A 12,740-nucleotide genomic window follows, 5' to 3' on the forward strand; every position below is an offset into this window, starting at 1 on the left:
GCAACTAAAGGAAGAGCAAGGTCAATACACGTTTTTCTGGAAAGGACTTGATCCTGAACAACCGTGGATCCACGGAGTAAGTTTTGCCATCCGAAACAGCCTAATTCAGAAGCTGACAGAGCAGCCACTGGGAATCAATGAACATCTCATGACTCTGCGAATCCAGCTCGTCAAGAACCAACACACCACCATCATCAGCGCCTATGCTCCAACTCTGGACACTGAAGATGAAGTAAAGATAAACTTCTATGCCCAACTTGACCATGTCCTTTCCTCTGTTCTCAACAACAACAAGATCATTCTCTTGGGAGACTTCAATGGCAGAGTCAGGAAAGATCATAGGCTCTGGACTGGAATAATAAACAAGGAAAGAGTTGGCAAGATCAATGCCAATGGAAGACTCCTCCTCACCAAATGTGCTGAATACAACCTGGTGATTACAAACACCCTATTTCACCAGAAAAACAGGCACAAAGTCTCCTGGCAGCACCCACGCTCCAAACATTGGCACCTCATCGACTACATCATCGTACGATCTCGGGACCAACAAGATGTACTGATAACAAGAGCTGTTACTGGTGCCAACGAGTGCTGGACAGACCATTGACTCATCTCGTCCACCATGAGAATGAAGATTCAGTCCAAACGGAGACACCAAAATCAGAACACTATTAAGAAATTCAATGTTGACATCCTTCAAGACATCAACCATGTACAGAAGTTCCAGCAAAATCTTCAAGAACAACTGCCTCAACAAATCCCACCATCTGTAGAAGAACACTGGAATCAATTGAAGAACGCTATCATCACCTCCTGCAAAGAAACAATTGGGTTCAGGACAAAAAAACATCAGGATTGGCTCGATAATAATGACAAACTACTCCAACAACTGATCGACGAAAAGAGAAAAGCTTTCATCACCTTACAAAATTACCAACAATCGGCTACCAAAAGGAAACGCTATCAGGAATGCAAGGCTGCAGTCCAGAAGAGCACTTGAAACCTGAAAAACCAATGGTGGAGGAAGAAAACTCAGGAACTCCAACAACTAGCAGACGTCAACGACACTCGAGGCTTTTTCAATGCAGCTGAAGCTATTTTTGGTCCACCCACTCAGTCAAGCCCCTCTCAAAAGCAAAGATGGTTCAACCATCCTGAAGAGCAATGCTGACATGAATTCTAGATGGAGGGAGCACTTTGAAGATCTTCTAAATCAAACCGTCTCATTTGACAGGAATGTGATTAACAACATTCCAAAACAGCCCATTTTCGACTCCCTAAGCAAAATACCAACACTTGAAGTCAAGGAAGCCATCAAAACCTTGAAAAACAACAAGGCCGCTGGACTCAATGGAATACCAGCCGAGGTCTCCAAAATTGGAGGTAACCCGCTTCATTACCAACTGCATCAACTTCTCATCAAGATCTGGATAAACGAAGACATACCAGCAGACTTTAGAGACTCAGCAATCGTTACCATTTACAAAAGGAAAGGTGATCGATCCGAATGTCATGGAAACTATCGTGCAATTTCCCTGTTAGCAATAGCAGGAAAGATCCTCACCTGCATCATGAACAACCTGCTCAAGCTGAGAAGATTCTTCCGGAGACACAAGCCAGTCTTAGACCATCACGTGGAGCAATCCACATGATCTTCACAATGTGACAACTACAAGAAAAATGTTGTGAACAATTTCAACCTTTGTACATGGCATCATCGACTTCACCAAAGGGAAATCCTATGGGATGTCCTATCCACCTATGGATACCCTGGAAAGTACATTCAAATCCTGAGACTCCTCCACGATGGCATGCTTGCCACAGTCATGGTCAGCAATAGTAACTGTGAGCCTTTTCAAGTCAGATCAGGAGTAAAACAGGGATGCGTGATTGCCCCAACTTTGTTCACCATCTTCATTGCGACAATTATCCACATCACCAAGGACGACCTATCCCCAGGAATCAAAATTGTCTACAGAACAGATGGCAGACTTTTCAATCTTGCCTGTCTGAAGTCCAAAAACAAGACATCCACAAGTTCCCTCATCAAGTTCCAATACGCAGATGACAACAGTGTTGCAGCTCTCTCAGAAAACCACCTACAACAGATTCTGACTGCCTTCAACCGTGCATACATGAAACTGGGACTTATTATCAATTCCAAGAAGACTCAGATCATCTACCAACAGTCAATAACTGCGACAAATTGGATAGAAACAACAATTCAACTTGGCGAAACAACCCTGGAAAACTTGGACCACTTTGGTCACCTCTCCTCCAATGTCGACCTTAAGGACAAGAACCAACATTGTCTTAAATGCGCTGGAACAGCTTTTGGATGTCTCCGAACAAGAGTCTTTCATGATCGTGACATCCGAACAGACACCAAAATGTTAGTGTACAAAGCAGTGGTGATCCCAATGTTCCTGTAGGCATCAGAAACCTGGGCAACATACCGTCGACATCTGAAAGCACTTGAAAAGTTCCATCAATGCTGTCTTCGAAACATCTTAAATATCAGCTGGTAAGATAGAAGAACCAACGTCAGCATGCTAAATGAAGCAAAGACAACAAGCATTGAAGCCTACGTCATCATGAACCAACTAAGATGGAGCAGTCATGTTACTCGGATGAAAGTCGAACATCTGCCGAAACTAATCTACTCCCAGCTTAAAGAAGGCAAACATAAAAGAGGCGGACAACAGAATAGATTCAAAGCCAACATGAAGAAATGTAACATCGACATCAACAATTGGGAAACCAATGCCAAGGACAGGAAACTCTGGCAAATCATCATCCAAGATGGAACAGCAACCAAAGCCCAATCTGCCATCTGGAACTACCTGGCCTGAATGCAGAAGAACTTTCAAAGTCAAGATTGGATTCATAAGCCACTTGAGAGCCCATAAATAGATCAACGGAACGAAGACCATCGTCATCAACCTCTTTGCAAATTAACATCAAGATAAACAACAGATTTGCTTATATCTAACTTTCCAATGCAATTGCTGGAAATCAGGTTCAAACAAAGTCCTTTCAATATTGTTTTAGTTGAAAAATGTTATATTGAACGATGATCGTTTGTATTGATTATGTAAATGAATAAGTAGATTTGTAAACATTATGTAAAAGCAGTAGATTGTGAACTGAACCAGTATACTATATAGTGAAACTATATAAGAATCAGCACCAGGGTGATACAAGCATTCTTCCGTTCAATTTAGCATCAATTATCTTATAATCCTTAGTACAAATGTCCCAGTCATTGCAGCAACAACACTTACTTCATTGTTCTTGTACATTTCTAATAGACAATATTCTCTTGCCAGGCCAAGGTCCTTGGAAAATAAATCATATTTTGAGTTCCTAAAAGTTTAAAAAAAAAAGACAGTGAGAATATGCAGTGCAGCATGCAATTCATCAAATGTGCAGAATCAAGGGATCGAGGCCCAGAGGTCAAATTGGAAGCACGGAAGTTGTGACCCATTGGCCAGAACCCCGGATCTGCGAATCTCTGCAAGTTCACTGGGGTAGTCAAAGGCCCACTGCCTGCATGTCTTAGTCCGAATCAGAGGCAACTGGAGGCCAAAGACAACCTGGCGTGTGTTTAGAGGACTGTGTACGTGCATGAGTGGGAGGGAGGAACAGGGCTTGTTTTGTTGAATGTTGTGTCTTGTGTTGTTCTGCTAATGTCGTGAGCATGCTACATTGGTGCCACAATGTATGGCGATGCTTGTGCGCTGCACCCACCACATCCTCAGCTGTGTTGGTTGCTAATGCAAATCATGCATCTTACTGTATTTTTCAATGTACACCTGATAAGATTTCAATTCTGAATCTTCACTAACTTTAATTGATAATTGCAGTGATCAGTGCTGAAACACTGTCTCCCATGGGAGGAAACTAAAAATCAAATGTGGCTGAAGAACAAACCTCTGAAGCGTCAATATAAATGCATTCCTGTACTTTGTTTGCTCAAACACAACAGGTATCAATAACATTGTGTGTTTCCAAACTTAGTCTCCATATATTGCAACGGTGAAACTCTTCCAGATACATTCTGAATCAGAATCGGCTTAATATCACTGGCATATGGCATGAAATTTGTTCCTTTCCAGCAGCAGTATGTTGCAATAATGATAAACAATAAACTGCAATAATAAATATACGTATATACATTAAATTAAGTAAGAAGTGTAAAAAGAGAGCAAAAAAAATTGAGGTGGTATACATAGGTTCATTGTCATTCAGAAATCTGATGACAGAGGGGAAGAAGTGCTTCCAAAGATGTTGAGTGTGTCTTCTGTATCTCCTCCTTGAAGGTAGAAATGAGAAGAGGGCATGTCCTGGGTGATGGGGGGGTCCTTAATGATGATTAAGGCAACGCCTTTTGAAGGTGCCCTGAATGCTGGAGAGACTAGTGCCAATGATGGAGCTGGTTGAATTTATAACTTGCTGCAGCTTATTTTGATCCTGTGCAGTGGCCAGAGTGTGATGTAACCAGTTAGAATGCCTTCCAGGATACGTCTGTAGAAATTTGCAAGCGTCTTAGGTGACAGACTGTTTTCTCAAGCTCCTAATGAAGCACAGTTGCTGTCATGCCTTCTTTGTAAATACATCAATATCTTGGTCCAGGATAGATCTTCAGAGATGTTGACACCTAAGAATATAAAACTTCTCACCTTTTCCACTTCTGAACCATTGATGAGGACCGTTGTCTGCTCTCTCGACTTCCACTTCCTTAAATCTACAATCTATCCTTGGTCTTAGGATGTTGACTGTAAGATTGTTGTTGCAACACCAAAATCAGCAGATCTAACTCACGCTTGAACGCTACCTCGTCACCATCTGAAACTCTGCCAACAATAGTTGTATCATTGGCAAATTCATAGATGGTGTTCGAGTTGTGCCTAGTGAGTGTAGACAGAGTAAACAGTGGGTTAAGCACACATCCTTGAGGTCAATGAGATGTTAGCTTCAATCTTCACTGAATGTGGTCTCCCAATGAGAAAGTCAAGTTTCCAGTTGTAGGGGGAGAAACAGAGGCCCAAGTGTTTGAGTTTGTTGATTTGTACTGAGGTATGACTGCATCTCCTGTAGGTCTATTGTGGTGATAGGCAAATTACAGTGGGCCCAGCACCTTGCTTAGTGGGAATTGATTCTGCCATGACCAACCTTTCAAAGCACTTCATCACAGTAGATGCGAGTACAACTGAGTAACAAGTCATTGAGACAGTTCATCCAGTTGATTCCTCGATGGGTTCTCAGTCAGTTTCCTTAGTAACTCATTCCTTGTGTTGTTCCCTCTCTTTCAATGTATTTAATAACTGGTAGGCTTCTTTAAGTTCCTGCTCTGAAGCATTAACTTGTTCTTGCAAAAAATAACTGTAGGAAGCTCAGCTTTCTCTTAGTTCAGCTGGTAATAGTTCCAGCATTTCCTAAAGGTAGGTGGGGTGTATGTGCGTGCGTGCGTGTGCCCTTAACTCCTGGTGGAGTCATTGGGCATCGTCATCGTACAGCGTGTCTTAGGCATCTGAAACCTGGCAGAGCCCATCCCTCCCCAGGTTTTTTTTACAAGGTCAAGTTGCTAGCTCGACACTCAACCCAGCCGGCATAGTGGCACCAGCTCAGTACCCAATCTTTATAAACTGCCTGATTTAGTTGATTGGAGTGCAAGCATTTCTTAGTTTTCATAGACTTAATATATCAACCTTTCATCCTGTCATTCCTAAAAATGGCTTTCACTTACTTAAATCAAATTCTCAGTCCCAATATTTCCATGTTTTGATTCAGTTTCAGTTCTTTAAACCAAATCTGACTTCCTTCCCACTTTCAACAACATACCACTTCGAGTAGAACACAGCTCCTTCTCTTAGGCAACTCAACCATCAAGCTTTTTAACCAGAGGTGATAACTTCACTCACCCCAACTACAAACTGTTCCCACAACCTATAGACATGATATCAAGGACTCATCATCTTATGTTCTCAATGTTTTGCTTATTTATTTATTCTTTCTGTATTTGCAGTTTGTTGTCTTTCGCACTTTGGTTGGTTCTCCCTCTTTTTATGTAGTTTTCCATTGATTTATTTGTGTTTCAAGACTCGAGATTAATGTCATTTCCTATACGCAAGAGTATGGAGGACAAAATAATTGTTACTGCGGATCCATTGCAGCACAAAAAAATGAACACAAAGAACTCAATAATCAATAATAAACACACAATAAATATTAATACATATTGTGGGGTGTGGGATCTTTCCTGCTGTTACTGGCCCTTTTCCTGCACCTTTCTGTATACATGTTCTTGACGGTGGGTAAGCTGGTGCCAGCGATGCATCGGGCAGTTTTGAATACCCATTGCAGCCTATACGCCATAGTGCAGTTTTCATACTATGCAGTGATGTGGCTTGTTATTTACATAAGTATAGATGTGCCAAGTCCAGCCCTCTTCAGCCTTCTAAGAAAGCAGAAGGCATTGCTGACCTTTCTTGACTGTGTAGGATGTGTTCTGTGGCTAGCTTTCTTCGCATTTACTGTTTCTTTGTATTTACTGTGAATGCCCACAAAAAAATGCTCTCCGATGTCTGCTTGCTGAGGGAATCGGGCCTGCAGTCCTCGGAGTTGCCTGACGCTGGTGGCTGGAGGTGGGGACGTCGTAAGCGGCGTGCGAGGAAGCCGAAGTGAGGCGAGCGGGCAGGAGTCCGTGCCAGGAAGAAAAAGCAAGCCCTAGCTAGCCGGTCGGCTATCCTGTCCATTCTGCTCTCCAATGGACATTAAATTGGACTACATCTGTGGCAACGAAATACTCGGTAGGAGTACAGAAACTGATGGAATCCCAGACACCGCCATTCAGCTGTTTATTTATGTAACAGATTTTCTCCCAAACCATCAGATAGATAGATAGATACTTTATTCATCCCCATGGGGAAATTCAACTTTTTTTCCCAATGTCCCATACACTTGTTGTAGCAAAACTAATTACATACAATACTTAACTCAGTAAAAAATATGATATGCATCTAAATCACTATCTCAAAAAGCATTAATAATAGCTTTTAAAAAGGTCTTAAGTCCTGGCGGTAGAATTGTAAAGCCTAATGGCATTGGGGAGTATTGACCTCTTCATCCTGTCTGAGGAGCATTGCATCGATAGTAACCTGTCGCTGAAACTGCTTCTCTGTCTCTGGATGGTGCTATGTAGAGGATGTTCAGAGTTATCCATAATTGACCGTAGCCTACTCAGCGCCCTTCGCTCAGCTACCGATGTTAAACTCTCCAGTACTTTGCCCACGACAGAGCCCGCCTTCCTTACCAGCTTATTAAGACTATTAAGATTACCAATCTTGTTTATCATTTATTGTAATGCCTGCACTGTTCTGTGTACTTTATGCAGTCCTGGGTAGGTCCGTAGTCTAGTGTAGTTTTTGTGTTGGTTTATGTAGTTCAGTGTAGTTTTTGTATTGTTCATGTAGCACCATGGTCCTGGAAAAACATTGTCTCATTTTTACTGTGTACCGTACCAGCAGTTATGGTCGAAATGACAATAAAATGTGACTTGACTTGAAAATGAATTTCAGGGTAAGTATGTGAGGCAGCACAGTATTGTAGTGGTTAGCACAATGCTTTACAGTACCAGCGACACAGGTTCAATTCCCACCACTGTGTATAAGGAGTTTGTACGTTCTCCCAGTGATGCATGGGTTTCCTCTGGGTTCTCTGGTTTCCACCCAAAGTCCAGAGATGTACCAGATGGTAGGTTAATTGATCATTGTAAATTGACCCATGATAGGCTAGGGTTAAAGAGGGGGATTGCTAGGTGACATCAGGTTATTTATAATAAATCAATAAGGTGACAAATGTACCTCCACAATAAATGTACTTTGAACTTTGCACCAGACTGCAATTGAGCTAACAGTTAAGAACGCTGCCTTTACAAAAGCTACTTTTACATCTCCCATTATGCTTCTAAACTCTTTCAAGAACAGTCTCAGAATCAGCACAAAATCCTCATACGTTAAACTTCTGGCTTGTGGGATTAGTCTTGTGAACCTCCTCTGGACCCTATGGTCCGCACATCTTTCCCGACATACGGTCCCAAAATTGCTGACTATATTCTAAATTCAGGCCGACCAATACCTTATAAACCCTCAGCAGTACATCCTTGCCCTCACACATGTGGCTCATGTCCCTCTGAAGGAGCAGTTCCCAACCTTTTTTACACCGTAGAGCCTTATAGAGGGGTGCATGAATCGCAGGCTGGGAAACCCTGCTCTAAAGCCAAAGTCAAAAGTCGAGTTTATTGTCAAATGCCATCTATAAATTTGCAGATGATACAACCATTATTGGTAGAATCTCAGATGGAGACACAGGGGTGTACAGAAGAAGATATGCCAACTATTGGAGTGGTTTCGCACCAACACCCTTGCACTCAGAAAGAGCTGATGGTGGCCTTCAGAAAGGGCAAGACCAAGGAACAAATACCAATACTCATAGAGGGATAATAAGTGGAGAGAGTGAGCAGTTTTAAGTTCCTGGGCGTCAAGGTCTCTGAGGACCTAACCTGGTCGCAACATATGATGTAGCTATGAAGAAGGCAAGACAGCGACTATACTTCACTAGGAGTTTGAAGAAAATTGGTCTTTCAACAAAAACACTCAAAAGCTTCTAGACTTGCCGTGGAGAGCATTCTGACAGGCTGCATCTCTGTTTGGTATTGGGGCGGAGCGGGGCTACCGCACAGAACCGAAAGAAGATGCAGAGGGTCATAAATTCAGTCAGCTCCATCTTGGATACTAGCCTACAAAATACTGTACCCAGGACATCTTCAAGGAGCGGTGTCTCAGAAAGGCAGCGTCCATTATTAAGGACCCACACCACCCCCCACCCCCAGAGTATTTCCGTTTCTCACTCACCATCAGATAAGTGATACAGAAGCCTGAAGGCACACATTCAGCGATTCAGGAACAGCTTCTTTCCCTCTGCCATCCGATTTCTAAATGGACATTGAACCCGTTAACACTACCTCACTTTTAAAATATATATTATTTCCGTTTTGTACGATTTTTAATCTATTCAATATACGTATAGTGTAATTATTACTTTTTTTCTTCTTCTCTATTATGCATTGCATTGAACTGGCGTTGCATAATTTAAAAAAAATTCAGGCACATGCCAGTAATAATAAACCCTATTCTGATTCTGAAAGACAGATGCAATGAAAAACTTAAAATGAACACAAATTATGCACCATTTTACAAAAGTAGAACACGAAAGTAACAACAAAATTTGAGTGACAAGCATCAAAGTGTAATGATTACGGTGTGCAGGTTTAAAGTAAATGTATCATCAAAGGACAGTACGTAAATGTCACCATACCACCTTGAAATTTGGATTTTTTTTTCCTTGCAGGCATTTACAAGAAAATAAAGATACCATTTACGAATACCCACTAATAGGCATAAAGCAAAGTAAGAACTAAAAACAATGACTGACAAACAACCAATGTGCAAAAGAAAACTAATAATAACAATAAACGAATAATACTGAGTCGTAGAGTCCTTTAGGTGGTGGAATCAGTTCAATGTTGAGGAACGTGGAATTATCCACGCTGGTTCAAGCGCCTTGTGGTTCAAGAACCGGATGTCCCTGAACCTTTCCTAATCGTGTACCTCTATATATGTTGAGTGAATTTTTAGGCGCTCTATATTTTCTATAATAACTCAGTCAAATCGAGCAGCCTTCAGAACAGAAGTCCAAGTTTAGCCTGGGGTCAAGGCAACCATTTGCCGTTGCTTACCTATTAACACCCACCGGCCTGTCATCCATCCATCCTTCACCGCATGCCTTCCTCGATGCAAAATAATAATTTAAAGAAGTAACAAAACACCCCGGAAAGCTGCTGATTACTGTAATGCTATGGGGTTTTTTTAAATTTAGGCAAGAGCCCGCGGCTGGGACAACCATCCAATCATTACGGGGCGTGAAGATCATGTGGGGTAGCCCCGTCCAATCGGAGCAGAGGCGTGGGATGTGACGGTTGGTAGTCGGGGCACGTGATTGAGTTTGAAAGAGGCGGTGCGCCGGCGTAGCTGCCCGGCTCCAGACTCAGTACGCAGGCGCACCGCTGCCGTCATCTGTCCTGCAGAGCCGGTGCGCAAGCGTTGAACTCAGTACGCAGGCGCACTGCTGCCGTCGTTTGTCTCACAGAGCCGGTCAGCTCCGGGTGAGAGGTGCCCAACAGAGGAAGAAGCCGTTCAACCCGACCCAGCAGAGCAATCCCATTACATTAAATCCTGCAACAGGAAATGTTGGAAACAGCATCCTTAGGAGTCTGCGGAGATTCGGCATGACATAAAACTTGAACAAACTTCTACAGATGTGTAGTGTTGAGTATATCGACTGGCTGCATCAGTACGGAGATTGGAGATGGCAGAGGACCAATACAGTATAAAGAGCAGAGATGGAAATTGCAGCCAGCCGCAAATCCATCCCTCCGTCTCCCATACCTGCTTCTATCTGCCGTAATCCTTCACCCCTCCTCAGCGCATCTTATCTGGACTCATTGCTTCCCTTTTTATACTGTCCCTTTTCCCTCTCCACTCTCAGAACCGATGCAAAATTTATGGCCAGAAACATCAACAGTTCCTCAAAGCTCAAAATAAATGTATTTATCATCAGAGTATGTATATATACACACTACCCCAAGATTTTTCTTCCTGGTATTCACAGTAGTTACAAAAATACAATTGGCAAAAGTAATTCATAATTGGATCTATATTTGGTACTTAGTGGCTCAGGTAGCATTTGTGAAGGGAGATAAGCAGTCACTCACAGCAATCACTTGCCTAATGATTCCTTCATTCTACCCCCACCCACCTTTCCCCTTCACCAGCTACTCTACCCATGTAACCATAGGAACTGCTACACCTGCCCTCCACCACCATCCAGGGTCCTCAACAACCCTACCATTTGAATCCCTCAGTGTCATTTACCTCTCCACAAATGCTGAGTTCCACCAGCAGCTTGTTTGTTGCTCCAAGTCCCCGTGGAATCTCTTCCTTCTTTACTAAACATTAAGGTATGATCGAACTGTACATACCTTTGATCAATACCACTAGTTAACAGAAAACCAACAATCCTACATTTTAAATTTTGAAATTTGCCCCTTATCAATTGTCATTTGTTGAAGAGTTTCATATTTCTACTGATCTAACACCTCTGACAGGACTGGTTCTAAGACTCTTCCCTCAGCCTCAAAATTTCTAACCAACAATAATATGCACAGGAAAAAAAATGATGCCCCACACTGACAAAGATCAATCATTTTCATGGGAAAGTTACAAAGTAGGGTCTTTCTACAGATCTTACTAAATACAAGCATTTCACACCACACTTGTAGGTAAAGATGCTACAGGAAGGACCAATAAGCTCATCTTCCCTTCCACCTTTTTGTAAGAAGTATGCAGTCTTTTCCCAGGATTGGTGTAACAAGAGCTAGAGGGCATATATTTAAGGTGAGTGGGAGAGTTTTAACAGGGACACTATTTCAACCAGAAGGTGGTCCATAATTTTTTAAAATGTATTTAAAGACACACATGGTAACAAGCACATAATGCCCAATTACACCCATATGACTAATCTACTAACCCTACATTTTTGGAATATGGGAGGAAACCCACCCTGTCACCGGAAGAACGTACAAACGCCTTACAGACAGCAGCAGGAATTGTACCAGGGTCGCTGTAAACCATTACACTAACTGCTACGCTACCATTCCATGCCTATACAGAATGAGCTGCCAGGGAAAGTGGTTCAAGGCAGGCACATCAACAACATTTAAAAGGCACTTGGGCAGGTACATGGATAGAAAAGCTTTAAAGGGATATGGGTCAAATGCAGGTTATTAAGACTAGCTTAGGTGGGCATCTTGATCAGCATGGATGGTTTGGCAGAAGGACCCTGCCTTTGCAGAATAACTGTGTACTGTAGCAGGACAGACAATATGAACATTTATTGGGGAGGCATCAGTCCCATCTTTGTAAGCTATAAACCATTTCATTTGCTTGGTGGGTTGGATCACAAAGATGTTTCTTTATTGCAGCTGGTCTGCTGACTTAGTTTCAGACTTCTACCAGATCCCACTGAAGCTTGATGCTGACAATACCTAATTCTGGAAATCTCAACCATCTCACTACCCCTGCCCCTCAAAAGGAAAAAGTGGACAGAGGAATTGTTTTGATTAAAGTAGGGAAGGTAAATTTGTCTGTTTCAAACCTGGGAGAATAATGTGCAAAGGGGTCAAATTTCCTCACACATTCTGTTAACAGAACATTTGAAATGTGGAAGAAACCCCACATACATGCAACTCTTTCCTAATTTTTGAGAATAAACCTGTCCAAGCACTATTCCTTTTAATTCTGAAGTTATTTGCTTTGAAGACCCTATTAGAGTTAATAACTTACCCAGGAACTTAACACCAATTTTAAACAGTAGATTAAAAAGGTAAAGGAAGAGAATATATTCATACAGAACACAAAATTCCAAAATGCACTCCGCATCTGAGCTACTTAATCATTTTAATTCCCATCAATGGTGACTTTTGTGCTCACAGTCTTCTGATTTTAGAATCACATCCTGAAAGACCTCAAATTTAACTCTTTATTGTCCACTGGACAATAGAAGCTGCCATATGTCACATCTGAAATGCAGGTGTTTGCATCTAGAATTTTACAAAGTTG

General features: G+C 42.0%; 1 protein-coding gene across 3 annotated transcripts in view; it reads right to left on the minus strand.

Moving 5' to 3' along the window:
• cdca2 (cell division cycle associated 2) overlaps positions 1–9,921 on the minus strand; it is a 45,290-nt gene extending 35,369 nt beyond the window's left edge. The window contains exons 1-3 of one of the 3 annotated variants that reach the window (XM_073059689.1): positions 9,800–9,915; positions 8,916–8,995; positions 3,285–3,366 (exon numbers count right to left, since the gene is read on the minus strand). In XM_073059689.1, coding sequence (XP_072915790.1) covers positions 3,285–3,302 — 18 coding nt within the window. In that variant the 5' untranslated portion in view covers positions 3,303–3,366; positions 8,916–8,995; positions 9,800–9,915. Of the gene's footprint in view, positions 1–3,284; positions 3,367–8,915; positions 8,996–9,799 lie in introns of all 3 variants that reach the window. The other 2 variants (XM_073059682.1, XM_073059699.1) reach the window with 2 other exon arrangements.
• Positions 9,922–12,740: the final 2,819 nt, after the last annotated feature.

This window comes from Hemitrygon akajei, chromosome 1 (assembly GCF_048418815.1).
Source record: "Hemitrygon akajei chromosome 1, sHemAka1.3, whole genome shotgun sequence".
Lineage (NCBI taxonomy): Eukaryota > Metazoa > Chordata > Chondrichthyes > Myliobatiformes > Dasyatidae > Hemitrygon > Hemitrygon akajei.